The 16,569-nt window shown below is 39.1% G+C and overlaps 1 protein-coding gene across 1 annotated transcript in view; it reads left to right on the top strand.

The window, feature by feature from the left end:
* LOC108932684 (CUB and sushi domain-containing protein 1) overlaps positions 1-16,569 on the top strand; it is a 389,881-nt gene that overhangs the window by 341,325 nt on the left and 31,987 nt on the right. The window contains exons 37-45 of the mRNA XM_029251436.1: positions 1,520-1,624; positions 6,840-6,958; positions 7,141-7,210; positions 7,343-7,459; positions 10,093-10,302; positions 10,847-11,035; positions 14,171-14,348; positions 14,982-15,127; positions 16,271-16,351. Of these exons, the coding sequence (XP_029107269.1) occupies positions 1,520-1,624; positions 6,840-6,958; positions 7,141-7,210; positions 7,343-7,459; positions 10,093-10,302; positions 10,847-11,035; positions 14,171-14,348; positions 14,982-15,127; positions 16,271-16,351 (1,215 nt within the window). The remainder of the gene's footprint in view (positions 1-1,519; positions 1,625-6,839; positions 6,959-7,140; positions 7,211-7,342; positions 7,460-10,092; positions 10,303-10,846; positions 11,036-14,170; positions 14,349-14,981; positions 15,128-16,270; positions 16,352-16,569) is intronic.

Genomic DNA, 16,569 nt, shown 5'->3' with positions numbered 1-16,569 from the left:
TGAGCTCCGCGCAGCTGTCAAACTTCATCCGAAAATTATTAGTCAAGCCGTTCAGCTGTGGAGCGCTGCTTCTTCAGTCTGCAGTCATCAGCATAATGCATTTGGACTAATGCATACGCAAATCGCTTTTCTCCACTGCCGGGCGACTTGCGGAAGGACAGGAGGCCTAGCTCTCGATTTGACAGTGAAGCGTGTGCCTTGGTAATTCAATACAAGTGACCACATTGTAGCTCCTAATGAGCAATATTAGTGGAAATTTAATTATTTGTTCCTATTATACTGGTTATCTTGCTTATTTGTATTGAAAATGTGCCACTAATGGAATCCATTCAATTTATTACCCTTGTCCTGATCTAAATATATCGTGTAAGTATGCCCATATATCACGTTAATGATGGCTTTACATGTTTTTCCCTCATGTTAGTTTTATGCTATGCTTCATTTCATGTACAGATAATCCATTCCTAAATGCCTGATATGGTTACTGAAGATTTGTGGGAACCTTGCTTAAGGGTACAACAGCAGCTGCCTTCTGGGATTCCTTTTGCTTTCTTGTATTCATTGTGAAAGATATATTCAAAAATAATTGCATTATTCTGCTGTATACTATCAATCTTTAAGTAGTATCTATTTGTTTTATTTCTTTTACATTTAAAATGATAGCTTAAAATAGTTGTGGCTTAAAGTTACTGCAAGGGCATTAAAGGCACTTGGTAAATCAGTGGAAAACTTCAAGAACAAACGTATAACAATTTCAAAGACATTTTTTAGTTCATATTCTTTCTTTTATTCTGTTCATTTGGATGACCTCCAAATGTACAACCTTTTCATAAGGAAAGAGATTCATACAGTAATATCTTCTGTTCAGAATAGCCTATTTGTCCAACATTATAAAATATCTCAGACAATGAAACAGGATGACTAACCACCTGAGCAGATAGCCTTTCAATAAATTAGAAACACTGTTTCAGCACAGGTGCTCAAGGTATTCCCGAGTAAACACTGGAAGCATACAGTATGACATATAAAGATACTGGTAATCATCCTTATCCCATTTTACAATAAAATCTGATCAGTATCTAATTATAAGCTAATTAATCATTATTTCGGGGAACAAAAAGCTTTTATAGGGAGCAGATAATAATGGTTTTTGATGCTGTGTTCCATATCCTGATAAATATTTAGGAGAACAGAACATTTTTTTGCACATTAACGGGTTCATTTAAGACTATTGTTTTAATCCCATCTGATAATAATAGTTGTTGGAGTTTACCATCACAAAATAAAAAGTGAAAACAACAATAATAATAATAATAATAATAATAATAAGAAGAAGAAGAAGAAGAAGAAGAAGAAGAAGAAGAAGAAGAAGAAATTATTACAAATATAACTCTGAAAAAAATATCATTCCAAGAGCAAAAAAAAAAAAAACTTGTTCAAGAAAGCAGAGAATGATGGATTGCGATGTTATGATTTATATAAATACCCTTTCTTCTGCTGTTTCTGTGTCTCCTCACAGGCACCACGGCACCAGCCCTGTTGAACAGCACCTCGAACCAGCTTTACCTACACTTCCACACAGATATCAGTGTTGTCGCCGCAGGGTTCCACCTTGAGTACAAAAGTAAGTGCGGGCCACTTCATGCCTGTAAAGTTTCATACAGTGTTTTTTCCCCCCTTCCTCCCCATACTGGCTCCTGCAGATGTAGAAAAATGGTGTTTTGTTTTTGCACAGCATGTAAAGATATGTAAAGAGATTTCTCTGTGAACCTGTTTGATTCCCCAAGAACTGCTATGTTATTGCAGTATGTCTTCAGATAACTGTACACAGAGCAGTAAGCAGGAAGATGCTCTTTAGCCCTTTTGGAAGGGCTATAAGGTTTCCTGTTTCCACTATCAGTCACCGTTAGTTAGAGATCCCTTAAGACAGCCCCTCAATCGATTTCTGTTCGTGAGTTACCCTTGTATTGACAAAGCTGGCTGAACAGGAGGTGAAGAACCCTAGCAAACAAATTACCTGCTTCAGTGGTCGTTTTGCTCAGGACACCTACACTGGGTGTTTGGTTCTTGACATTATAAAATAGGATTGTGATGAGAATATGACTGAATGTGAAGGCTGATCTTTAGTATAGTCTGGGTGTTAAATTGCATTCTGGGTAAATAACTATCTTAACATTGTGAGTCACTTTGGAGAAAAGCATCAGCGAAATGAAAAAATGTAAATGTAATTGTACTGTGAATTCTTCTGTTACCATCTGAAGTAAGATGTGCTCCTATGGCATTACTGTGATATTCTCTCTTTCAACTCATTGACTCGAAAACTTTTGTAGTGGGTTCTTGAATAATGAAAATATGGTAAGATGGAGCACACATTGGGGCAGAAGGTAACATACTAGTTCAAGCTGCTGCTTTGCACCTGGTGGACTCAGGTTCAAGTCCCACCTCCTTCTGTAGTACCACTGATAAAGCACTTACCCTGGAATGATACAGTAAAAATTACCCTGCTGTATAAATTTCTAAATCATTGCAAGTTGTTTTGGAGAAAAGCACTGGCTAAATTAATAAATGTGTGCAAGACTTTTCACCAACACGAGTGCTCTGGACAAACAGACTGCTTTTTTCATAAACAAAAAGACTCCGGAAGGCGACAGACCCAGTCCTACTTGAGCACCTTCTTTGGATGAAGGCCTCAACGCCCTGAAGTAAACATGCCAGACAATCTTTAACTCCCAAGGGTGGTGTTAATTATAGAGCACTACTGTAAATACAAGAGTGTAAATAAATGTAAATAAATACATAAAGCTGTAATGTTAAAACAGTGTTACTGACTTTGATTGGCTGTTCTAAGTCTATATATAATGAACAACCATGCAACCATATCCATATGTCACTGAAATTAGAGGAAAATCTTAAAACAGAAGTCAGAAAAAGAATCTTAAATCAATAGTCAATGCTGAATGACTGCCAGCCTAAGAAGGAGTGTTACATTTGTAGACTTAAAACTGGAAATCACACTTTGTACCAAAGACGGAGTATTATGGGACTCATAGGAAAGACACAATATATATTTCAGGTGTTTAATGCTGCTTGCTAAAAGAGTGTTCAGAAAGAATGCCAATATATATGATATCAGTGTAACAGCTGCAAAATCACCATGTGTTGAAAAGAAAATACCTAGAGGCGGTAAGCGATCTCAAAGTCTTCAAAGATCAAGTATCAATACATTCTGTGAGACATGGAATATGGCTGTCAGCCAGTGTGACCCAGACAATAAGCAGTGATATATCAAATAGTGTGCAGCTTAAAGAGCTCCTGTGGCTACGAGTTTGAGAGAAATGCTATCAAAGGCCTTTTTGTACATCTGCCATATGCAATATGCCTGGTGACCGCTTGCATTTTTCAGCGTAACAGTGGCTAAATGGAATATGAGCATTAAGAGGCTTCAAGACTTAATCAGCAAATCAGGTTTAACACTTATTTAAGCTCTAGAAAAAAATTAAAAAGTAAAAAATCTATACATAATGAAAATGGTATATCTAGCAGTGTGACTGGGGTGGTTGCGTCACACATGTGTAGTGTTGTATTGTCCCTAAGAATATGTGAAAGTAAAGCGAATTGAATGAAAAAATGTAGTGGTATTATGTTACATAATATGTAATATGGTAACTGCGGAAATGGCTATCAGTCGCATTTGAAAACGGTGGAAATAGATGGATTTTTTTTTCATGTTACCTTAACTAAGTTGTATGAAATATGGTGTCTGTAAAATTTTATGTTTTTGGATTGTTATTTTGTTGTGCTTTAAATGTGTGGCAGATATTTTTAATGTTAACTATGTTAACTGGTCAGTGGAATGGCCAAAAGTGGAGCCTGTTGTTTCAGTTCAGAGGCAGAGGAGAAAGGAACAGAAGATTATTTCTGTTGGGGAATTTTGTATCTGTAAATAGAGCACTGGGACATCTGCTGAAAAAAAAAATAGACCTTTGTGGTTTAACACCAACCTCATGTTCACCTCATTACTTGGCCAACCGGGTCAAAGGCAGTGTGGGGATTTGCTGGTATATTTATTGTATTCCGATAAACTGCACATTATTTTTTTATGGTATATTTGTTCCCCATGCTGTTCATTCGTAATTTAGTCTTTCAATGTTTTGTTTTAATTTCTAACACTTGTGTCACTTGCAACAGGAAGAGAAACAAGACACAAATCTGTAATAAGGTGAAAGAAATAGAATCAGGAGGAAATGGGTGAATGTGTCGCTATGTAAATTACAGTTCTTTTTGCCAAGTTCTTGAAACTTGAATATTCTGCAGCCATGGTTTGTTCGGCATTTTTATTTCTCTTTTCCTTCAGCTGTTCATTTAGTGTGAATGGCATAAATTGTCATAGAGTTTCAAAAGAGGATGACTGCTTTATTGGCAAGTAATTGTGAAAGTGTGGTAATTCCCTATGTTGTCTGCATTCCTCTGAGGAACCCAAAGTACAAACTGCGAATAGCATTTCTTAGACATTTTTGATGCTCTAAATTTTATTTTTGTCTTTTTAATATGCCTATATCTATTTTAAAGTACTGTGTTGGCATCAAAAAGCTTTATCCAGTACTTATTTTCATACAAAATCTACTATGAAAAGGAATCCTTACCTTGGATTGTGTAAAAGAGATTGGCAGTTTATTATTTTTTTCCGCCCTGAGTTTATCATTTATCCTCACAGAGACCCTCGGCATGTGACATTTTAGCAATCAATTCTCCGAAAAGCTCTCAGAATGGTTGATATGTGTACTGTGAGTGTCAAGAAGGTGGGATTGGAATTTACAAGTGATATTGGTCAAAATAAGCAACAGGTGGAAAAGCTAAGAAAGTTTTAATATCCCTCTTAAAGTCTAAGGCCAATATAACTAATGAAGAAGCGCTAAAGAAATTGGGATTGTACAAAAACCATTACTTGAACCAAACACTAATTCCATTACAAAGTGCAGCTTTAATTTCTAATGACAACATTAAGACGCTTATTGGTTTACGAATATTTGTTTTTGTGCTGTTACTTGGGGTGACTGTCTTCTAGGATATTTTGTTTAGTTGGCTCCTTTTTTCAGGAACTCAGCAGTAGTAACACATCTATTACTGTAAGTGGCAACCACTGGATCAAATTGCTTTTATTGCTCTGTGGCTAACCTTAAATTGTGGCACGGTAGTTGGCTGGTAATTGGGTAGGAGGACAAATTTGCCTATTGATATTCGGGATGCTGCTCGACAAATTGTTGGTGTGTTAAGATACAAATATGTCACATCCCTTGGCAAAGGCCTGATGGTCTCCAGGATGTTTCTCAATGGACAAGATGGAAAAGAATCCATACACTGTGCTTACAATAAAGAGGGGGGTTGTTGGTGCTTGTTCTCTGGTTGAGGTATATGGCTGTGGTAGCATTTTTTTCTTGATGTGGACAGCAAAACAATTGATTAACATTGTATTCAATAGGAGTTTATTATTATTATCATTATTATTATTATAATTATTATTATTACTGTTGTTGATTGTTGTAAGAGACGAGGCAGGAGACAGGAGATGCAGTCGCCCGTAGCTGTGGGCTTTTATTTGCTAGACAGCGGAGAAGGACGGAGATGATGGGAAAGGGGGAGCAGGGAACAGGTAGGGAAGGGTTTCGTGCAGGCTGGGAGAGTAGGGTCGATCGGGACGAGGGCTTCGTGTCAGGGATTGGGTCGGTGGTCGTCTCGGTCTGGTTCTCCTCCTTGGTCTCTTCCTCCTACTGCCGGGCACCGGGAAAGAAATAGGGGATGAAATCGGGGATGAAATCAGCCCCAGCTGTGGCTGCTTTAATCCCGTCTCCGCCCCCTCCCCGGGCGGCCTCAGCATGCTACAATTGTTTATTTTATTTTCTTATTGTTTTAATGTAGGTTTGTATACTAAGATACTTACAATTAATTGCCAGTTTATACAGCTGCCTATTTTAGTCGAGCTGTTCGTTGCACGAGTATCCGTGATCAAGGTAAATAGATTCAAACGCAGGTCTTTTGACTGCAAGGTGATGGGCCTCCACTGATCCTGTCTTTTTTTTCTCATTTACTTTACTGTAAAATGACAGGTACACTGTGTGCCTGAGCTCTTTTTCATTGTCCCTTTGTATTTGGTCAAATTATACCACTATTGTAGTTGACGAGATTAGTTGACTTTCGAAAGCATATGGGTGCCAACTAATTTTAGTATTCATGTAGGTAATACCCAGAATTATTTCATAAGCAGCTGGTACTGTTGCAGCTGAGAACATTGGCTCATAACCTGAAGGTTGTCAGCTCAAGCTCCACTCCCCATTACTGCTCCAGTATGCTTGAGCAAGGTACTTACTGTGAGCTGCTTGAGTAAAATACCTAGACGCATAAACGGATCAAATGTGATATTCATATATCCATCTAAATTATAAATATTCTAGAGATGTACCTACCAGACTCCTTGTGTATTCCCCATACAAGCCTATGCTTCATATTTTCTTGGGATTTTCTCTGTTAACAAGGGAGATTTGTATATATGTGAACTTTCAGGACTCCTGATTGTTCTGTGATGTGAAGCACCTCCTCAGTTGCACTGCTGTCATCAATGTTTTCACTTGCAATGAGAAACACTGTGCTTAAAGCCCCCGTGTTGCCAGACAAACACTTGGCTGTCTCTCCCGGCTTCCTTTTCCCTCGGTTGAGAAAGCTGTCACCATAGCAACCGCCTCCAGGTGCCTGTTGTGGTGTAACATTTTGCAGCTCGAATCTGTGTTAAAAGTGACGAACCGAAAGCTCAATGAGGCCTCCCTTGTCTCCCCCGCTTAATGTAGCCGTGGGCCTCACGACATGCCCGGAGCCTGTGGTGCCTGCCAATGGAATAAAGACTGGCGACAGGTACATGGTGAACGAAGTGGTGTCCTTCAGCTGTGAGCCGGGCTATGTGCTGCAGGTGAGCACCTTCATGTCCTGTTTGCCCCTCGATTTACATATTCTGCCACGTGTACCGTGTCCCCCATGCGATAGACAGTTCTTAATGAGAGAGGCGCATGTGGCACTTCTATGAATTAATGCTGCAGCTGACTTTCAGGTGTTGCATTTTGTCTGTAACACTTTCCTCAATCTCCTCCACAGGGCCACTCTCATATATCGTGCATGCCAGGAACTGTCCGACGTTGGAACTATCCCCCTCCACTCTGCATCGGTAACCAGATCCCTCATCCTGCACCTCTTGTTTGTTTCGTTGGAAGGCCAAAGGACCTTAACTCTGCATCTGCAGGGATTCTGGAGAACTTCTCCCCTCACGACCGTGACCTTGTGGATGTGTTTGTTTCAGCTCAATGCGGCGGAACTCTCTACGACCTGAGCAATGTCATTCTGAGTCCTGGCTTCCCTGGTAACTACCCCGGAAACCTGGACTGCACCTGGAGGATTCTGCTGCCGGTTGGATATGGTGAGTGAGTCGTGTGTGCCGGGGATGTGTTTGCACTGAATTGAAAGTGGCTCCCTGTGGCCCTGCGGAGCAAGCTCACATTACATTCATCCTTAACACCCATAACTGCTGAGGCCAGGCTCCCTTCCTGACATGTGGCCAATGCTCCCCAAGGTAATCAGCCGACAAAGCATACAATTTTGTGAAGTTAGTTCACAACTGAAATTGTTCATAAGTCTATCCACAATCAATAAAAGCTTAGTAAATTCAGCTTAATCCCTCGAGTTATTCACAAGTTAGGTTCTGTCAACAAACATCACATGAAGCTATAATAAATAAAAAAGTTGCTGTAAAACTTATTTATTCTGTTTTCGAAAAAGCGGATCACTCTATTCTGGAAACATCGGGAGAGAGACAGGATGCAACATGGGCAGGACACCGGTTTTATTTTCTTGTCTTTTATTGACATGAAGCAACATAAAAAGTATGTCTATTTCAAAATAACTGAAAAAAACACAGACAAATATATGCAAATGGTTTATATATATATATATATAACAGAGTGTAAAGGAACTTAAAAATAAAAGAAAAAAATCTGAAATGTCTTTCAATATTTGTAACTTGGGTGATTATAACACATGGTAAAGGCATAATTGGCAGTTTCACCAGTTCATTTGGACACCTGTCATTGACCTCTCTTCTTGACCATGAGCACCTGCTGAACAGCCCCAGCCAAGCCAACCTCCATGTGTTTCACTGGCAATGACTATTTACTGCTGTTCCGTCATCTATTTGCCCCTATTTTGAGTTAATTCCCCTCGCCGTGCGGCTTTTCAGATGTGTGCTGTTGAAGTAGATTAGCTGGAAAAAGAGGGAAAATAAAACAAAGCGTTTGGTTATGCCTCGTGTGCCTGCGTTGTCTGCATTGTGCAAAGCCTTCAAATTCTCCAAATAATACCTTGTTGTAAACAAAGGGGCAGCCTGAACACCTCTGAGTGGTATTTGCACTAAATAAATGCAAGATTATTACACGTTCTGCCCGCAGTTTTGTTAGCGGCCCCTTCATTCCCAACGTAGCTATTAGAATCTCAATAGCGGGACATGCAGACTACACGTCAGTACGTGTAAAGATCACAGAAGACTTTGTTGCATCTCTTGTACAAGTTTCTTGGACAATTTAACTCTAAGAATGAGATTATAAATTACAAACCATTCAATGCAGCCCAGTTTTATAGTATGCTCCCTGGCCTAGATTGAGTCCAGTAGTAAGCAACTGGAAGTTAACAAGATAATTATGTGTGATTTGAAAAAGCTATTTGTGCACTTGCATCAGATGACAAAGATTGTTTCTGTCCATTTTCCTTAATAAAAAAAGAAAAGGGAAAAAAAAAAAAAAACCTTTGTAACACATGGAGATATCCAAAAGCAATTTTCTGCCTTATCAAGAAGGCAATATGCTAGTTGGAATAAGAAAGATCTTGTTTGTGCTGTGCATCAAAAATGCATTAGCTTTTGCAGTTAACAGGGCACAGTATTTTGAATAAAACAAACAGATGGCCGACCAACTTCAGATTACAGCTCTAAGGGCAGGCAGAGGGGACAGAGGGGAAGGAACAAAGGAGACAGCACAGCAAGGAGACAATTCATAGAAAAGTCAGGGTTTGGTCGTCTGAATTACTATAGTAACACATGCTATTAATTAGCAGCATTTTTTTCAATTTATTTCTTGACCATGTGATGTATTATCTTTAGAAAGAAGTTACTCAAACTTTTTTTGCAAGAACATAAGGAACCAATAAAAACACGGGTTTGTTTATCAGACGTGGCAATCATGCTGTTTCAGCAATATTTGCGTTTTCTGAGTGCACTGGATGAGATGGAGAGCAGTGTTCATATTTATTAATATAGTTGATAAATGAATGCATGTATTTTTATTGTAATGCAATAGAATTATAATTACATTTTAATTACTTTCCCTAAAAAAGCTTACATGATTGTTCCATGGTTAGTCATTATGTTTGAATATTGATATGTTTATAGAAAATGTTCATGTATGTATCAACATTTCTGTATGTTTATCATCTAATCACCCGGGTGCTGTTTTGCTTTCACACACAGTGAAGTTTTCTCATCCACACATCAGAGGTTACAAAGATACATCAAGGCTGCGCAAGAGAGTATCTTAGACAAGAGCAATCTCCAATGGTTAAAAATAGCAAGGCAAAGTCTCCGAGGTGCATTGATCCAGCAAAATACATCCCATCATTAAGCAGAAAGGCCCAGAAATTGTCCAGAGCTTTGATTTCGGCCCCAATTGGAGGATTGCATCAGAGTTCACCAAGGCCCAGTTATTAATCAAACAACACATCGGTTGACTTGTACACAGGACCAAAAGTTTGTGTTCAGTTAAAATAAATAAATGAATTAGCCCTGATATTTCTATGTGGATAAGATCTTTAAAAGACAAAAATAGGTTGAGAAGATAATCACACATTTATAGGATGCAGCATTCTTTAAGATCCTCTGATTTTTTTTATTTTTTATTTATTTTTCAGTTAATGGATATCATTTACAGGAATAGGATATACACCCACACACAAAGTCTTTTTTGACAGGATAACATGGCATGTCACACCACGCTCCCTTGCTTGCAGGAGCTCATGTGCAGTTCCTGAACTTCTCCACCGAGGACAATCATGACTTCTTGGAGGTGCGGAATGGGCCACAGCACACCAGCTCCTTGATCGGTCAGTTCAGCGGAAGCCAGCTGCCCCCACCGCTGCTCAGCACGACCCATGAAACGGTCATCCACTTCTATAGCGATCATTCAGAGAACAGACCGGGGTTTAAGCTCACGTACCAAGGTGAGAATTCAAAGTGGGTAAAAATTAAATAATTCCTATGGGTAGAGCCAGTGGGTGGTCATCGGGGGAGCAATGAGTTAAGGAAATGCTGTTGTATTATTTTCAAATGCCTTGGGGACTGTTGAAATAGACACGACTTGACACTGTCTTGAAAGATGCCCCTGACAGGTGTCCTGTATTGAGAAGTAATGGGCTTGAAAGGTGAAGATGGATGTGTGCTTAATAGCCTGGAAAGTCACTAGACTTCAGCTTGGTCCATTTTAGTGGAAGTCATAGGAAATTTGTATTTCATCTTTATATGTGGTATGGAGTAGTATATATATTTTAATTTAAACTTACATTTTCCTTTTCAATAGCAGGAGTTAAGTAAAATCTAACGCATAATTATCAGCTTATTACATGCAGTGAAAATGTAAAATGTATCTTAATTCATTAAAAAACAACAAAACTGACAAAAGAAATGAATGATAAAAAATGGAATGTTTTTAAATAAAGCAATACGGGAAAGGAAGTTGTTGTTAAGTAAATCTCTCTTTTTTTTTAGCATATGAGTTGCAGAATTGCCAGGACCCTTCTCCATTCCCTAATGGATATATAATTAATAATGCCTATGGGGCGGGGCAATCCATAACCTTCGAGTGCTTCCCAGGGTACATTCTGGTGGGCCACCCTGTGCTCACATGTCAGCATGGAATCAACAGAAAGTGGAACTATCCTTTTCCTCGGTGTGAAGGTTAGTGAACGAAAAAGGTGTGATTCACTATGTAACTCAGCAAAGATTAATTCCTTTGAGTTGGCCAGCTGGAGCTGATATAATGACATTCAACCACATTATACAGTACCATCAGTGTGAGTACACAAGAGCAACCTGGGCAGTACTTGTATGAGATGGACTGAAGAGAACAGTGAAAAGAAGGCAACACACACGTGCCCTACATCGCTCGACTATTTCTGGAAATTGTTGCAGAAGAGTTGGGAAGACAGCGTAGCTTTTTTTTTGTTTTTTTATTGGCCAAAGCAGTTAACCAAGTCCTTACTGTGAAAACAAAGTAGTTTTCAGCAAGTGCACTCAAACTTTTGACTGGCAGAGTAAGTCAGTCCACATTATATCACATTGTATCACATAATATTATACAATATTATTTCTCCACTTATACTTACATTCAATGAAAGCTGATGGGGTCCAGTACATGGTCAAATTATAAGAGATCCCACAACATATCAAGCCACATGAATCAGGAGTATATTGTCTACTAATTACTCTTGTAATTCTTAAAGCAGTGGTGGGTTGACACAGTGAAGATGCAGAACTATTTAATTTTGCATGTGCAGTTGTGCAGTGAATGTAATATACGGTAACATTTGCATTTACATGCATCACTTGTCACATATATTTAATATGTGTGTACATATATACACAGAGGCGGTCCTCGAGTACCGACCGATGTGACTTGTGACTACCGCACCCATCGCATTAAAATTATTATATTATTTTCCCATTGAGCCCCGACATTTTGTTGTAATGTCTAACAGCAACCCCTCTATCTGCTGTGTGATAAAAACAAGATTGGCTGGTTACACTGCCACAAGGCAGCCGTATTTGTTATTACTTTGGTCTAGTCTCTAGGTGTCTAGCAGCCATTGTATTTTGTTTTTGTTCAAGTCACTCTTTATTTAAACTGGCCAATTAGTGAAAATTTCTCATCCATTAATGAATACTGTATGGTATTAAATGCAGCATACATAAGTAATTAACCTCACTGTGTTTCATTATATAATTAAAGTACTGTATTAACACGATTAGTACTCTATATTAGTATTATTTTAACATGAATCCTGTTAATCACAGTGAAAAATATTTTAAAAAGCCCCATTATAAAATAGCATTCAGGCATATTACTTGTTTATATATCCTTATGATTCTAATGATACAGTAAAAGGAGACTTTTGAGTAATTAACAAGTCCACTTACAATGTGATCATCTGAACGGAAGCTCATTGTTGGTGAAGGACCACCTGAGTATATATACAGGCCTGGAGATATTGTGAAGATGTATGTTCCTGTGGTTGGGTCCTGCTTTGAATTGCAGGCATGCTCTGCAGTTAGCAGAGCACCAGAGTGTAAAGAAGGCATGGATCAGGAGGATCAATATGACTTCAGATGTCTGCGAGACCTCCCTCGTCTCCTCCCCAGCTTTCAGCGGGGAAGATGTTATGGGATGATTCGGGAGACAAAGGCAGCATCTGCTTGCATTCCTTATGATAGGATCAAGGGTTGTTATTAAAGCGAGAAGGTGCTCAGGATGTTTCAGATAACAAATTCACCGCCTCATTAATCACGTTCGGTGCAAGGCAAAATGGGTGTCAAGTGATAGGGCAAACGACACCTTTCTGTGTGTATCCGCTCCCCTGATGCTCTCCTGGCGGTCAACTGCGGTGCTTGGGTAAATGGGAACGGCCGTGTTGCGCGAGAAATAAAATCAGCCCACGTAGTTGAAGGAACATCCCAACAGCCTCCGCAGACGGTTGTAACCAGCCAAATACCATCTGTTTGTAAATGTCGAGCTCATATATTTACCAAAAAATATGGCCCCCGAGAGTTGTCTTGAGCATGACAAAGACCACAGCTTAGTTTACTCAATTTAGCAGAGATAATTGGGTAGACTTTTGACTACGGCCAGAGGCTATTTGAAGAATGCCTAGAATCATGTATATTTTTCCTCTGTAATCACATTTTGTTTTATTCAGCTCTATTGAAATTGTGCAGGATATTTTTCAAGAATCACTCGTGCAATAATTATTTGTTAATGACATTTGTTTTTGTGTATGGCATTTTCAAAGAGAACAGATGCACACAAACCTGGTTCCTCACAACTTGTGGACTGGGGTTTTGGTTTTCAATCTGGCTCACTGTGAGGGTTTACATGTTCACCTCGTGTCTGCATGGCATTCCTCCCACAGTTACCACGTTTCCATATTACGCAACGTTTTTAGGTATCCAACCTAGTATTAGTCCTGTGTAAGTTGGACAATTGAAACTTTACTGTGTTAACATAAAGATAGACACACACTTTCCCTGTACAGGTGGTCCCCGATTTACAATGGTTCGACTTGCGATTTTTTAGACTTTACAACGGTGAGCTGGCTATAGACATTCAGTAGAAACTGTACTTCGAATTTTGAATTCTGATTTTTTTCCCCGGGCGAACAATATGCAGAGCGATACTCTCTCACGATGCTGGGCAGCAACAGCGATCCGCATCTCCCAGTCTGTCACGAGAGGTGTGTATTAGGCGTATGAAATGCATTTTCGACTTATGATGTTTTCGACTTATGATGGGTTTCGCAGAACATAACCCCATCGTAAATCAGGGGCCACCTGTATAATGTTGGGTCTCGGAAGGGTCAATCACTGCAGTACTACTCCCGAAAATGATAGCCTCCTCAGGTAGCTGCTGCTAAAAGTTGACTTGACTCAGTTGCATTTATCCTACTCTCCACAGTATATTCATTACTATGGGAAGGATGGGAATTGTTCTCATGGTGTCAGAACTACTTGTTTTAAAATGCTTTTAATTTGCCTCCTTGTGAAGCCACAGATTTAGGGAATATACATAATGATGTTACCATGCTTGCCATTGCTGGATGTTGTTGTTCAAGCAAGACTGTGACTTTGTTCTGCACTGCTCATCACTAAAATATTCATGAGAAAAAATGCAAACAATAATTTGAATGAGCTTTTTGTTCTTTCAGAATCTATTTCCATGGGAATGGGAATAACTTCAGGTCAAGGTAGAGGACTCAGGTTGTTGGTCAGACTGCATGACTTTTTTGACAGCCCTTTTTTTTTCTTTTTTGCCCACTCAAGCCCCTTGTGGCTACAATGTAACAGCACAGAATGGGACAATCTACTCTCCGGAGTACCCCAATGAGTACCCCAACTCGCAGGACTGTATCTGGCTCATCACTGTACCTCAGGGACATGGGGTTTACATCAACTTCACCCTCCTCCAGACCGAACCTGTTACCGACTATATTGCAGTGTGGTAAGAAAAATGTGGTAATTGACTAGTACCCTGTTTATTTTTTATTTTTTTAATCTAATAAATTAGGGTGTTACAGAATATTTATTAGAAAATAACTGAAGGAGAAACAGAGATTTTTGCTAAAGAGAAAAAGGTAGAATTTTGGCTTTAGGGCTCAATTAACTTATTGAAAAAACTGAACTCCTGATAAGTACAAGGTTGAGTGCACTGTATGCATTTTGTTGAATGTACTGTACACTCCTCTCCCAAAGCAGACTGCATAAGTGTGTAATATATTTGTCGATCATACAAGATTCTAAAGTGGATTAAAAGTATGCGTTAAAAAAGTACAGTTTCTCCAGCATTATGGCTCCAGTGACAGTAATATTGTTTATTACTGATATTTTTATCTTCTAAAGCTATTATAAGGGTGAATAGTCTGAAAAGTCATCATTTTTTGTGCCACCCCTTACCATCTATAGTGTGCATTTTCTGTGATATAATGGTTTTATGTGTAAGTCAGCAGAAAGCCACCAACTGATGCGGAGGCACTTAATGAAACCCCACAAACATGTTGAGCATAATCATGCATTGCGTTGGAAATATCGGTGCATCAATGATGTCCTTGTCCTCCTTCTCCTTTCTGAAACAAAGGGATGGCCCCGAGCAACACTACCCTCAGCTTGGCATTTTCAGTGGTAACACAGCTCTGGAGTCAGCGTACAGCTCCTTCAATCAGGTCCTCATCAAGTTCCACAGTGACTTCTCCACAAGTGGATTCTTTGTGCTCAATTTTCATGGTCAGTTCATTTTTCTAACAGCCGTGTTCCGGCGTCCATTGCGGGGCCCTGCCGATTTTCTTGTTTTGAATTGAATTAGAGGCAATAGATTGGTCTTGTGTTTATTAGACCTTGTGAGGGCACTTGATGACTCCGGCATTATTCCCCCACGTTGAAGAGCTTTAAAATGCAAATGAAGAGTCAGCTTGGTCCGTTTGGTGTTTTGTGAAACCTCCAACTGTTTCCTCATTATAAAGCCATGCAGATAAATAGATGAGTACAGGTGCAAATCCCTTTAAATGTCTGCACGCTCTTGAATGTAGGAACAAAGTTTTATTTATTTATTTTTTCTTTCCTCCTGCTTTATTCCCAACAGGCCGAACAGCATGTGAAAAGATTACGATTGTGGCTTGTGATTAATTTTCTCATGCTTATTTTTTATCACCAAGCAGCAGTGAAAGGCAATTTTCAGATTACCTGAAGACCTTGTGTAGAGTGTGCAGTGTATTACATCTGCTGTAGATACTATAGGACCTCCGCTTTCAGGTTCTAAAAAAAATGTATGCAATTCTCTTTCAAGTAAGCATATAGAGAGTTCTGTGATATGACTGACGCTGGCCCTTGGATTTTCTTCCCCTTATGTTTTAGAACATTTCCTCCGCATATCTATGCACAATTTTATTCTTTACTCTTATGCTGCAGATGTCTTCCAGTCACAAGAACATTGTTCAGTTACATTTTTTTAAGCCTCACACCTGGGGCTCATCAAGTAAATTATCAAGCACTGCGTTGTCTGTCTCCCTTAATTAATTTAATTTACAATGGAGACGTCTTCCGCATTGCACAGTGGAAAATAATTACTTCTGTAGCACATTACTTGGTGGGAGGCAACGATCTGTCATTGTAGTGATGTACAAGCAGAAGGTGAAAGTGGATGAATACAAAAGGCATTTGAAATTTTTTTTGTGCAAAATTGCTGAGAATGTCACTTAAAATGATTATGCTTACAGTTTGGCTTTATGCTGCACCAGAAGTTTATGTTGGGAAGAATTTTTTAATCAGTGTAATTTGCTTTAATTACAAAGGCCATATTTTCAAATAGAAAGCATTCTTTTAATTATTGTATGAATTAATGTAGAAAATTGTTTCCCCCCCCTCCCTCAGCTTACCGCCTTAAAAAATGCCCTCCGCCCCCAGTGGTTGAAGAGGCTGAGTTAGTTTCTGAAGATCAAGATTATGAAATAGGTATGTGTATTAGAGGTGCGACAAAAAGTCTGATGACTATCAGCCAAAAATATTGTTTACTTGTATGGAAATGGCGCAAAGTGTCACATAGGCAATTCATGTATTCATTGCATGTCATGGCAAGAAGTTTTCAAGCTCAGACTGTACACTATGGACCTGTGAACCACTCTTATTGTAGCCTTAAGGAAAAAAGTGTGGTATTTTATATTGCCTTTTAC

Source organism: Scleropages formosus, chromosome 4 (genome assembly GCF_900964775.1).
Source record: "Scleropages formosus chromosome 4, fSclFor1.1, whole genome shotgun sequence".
In the NCBI taxonomy this organism is placed as follows: domain Eukaryota; kingdom Metazoa; phylum Chordata; class Actinopteri; order Osteoglossiformes; family Osteoglossidae; genus Scleropages; species Scleropages formosus.
Note: the sequence above shows the minus strand (reverse complement) of the source record. Positions and strands in the feature narration are given on the sequence as shown.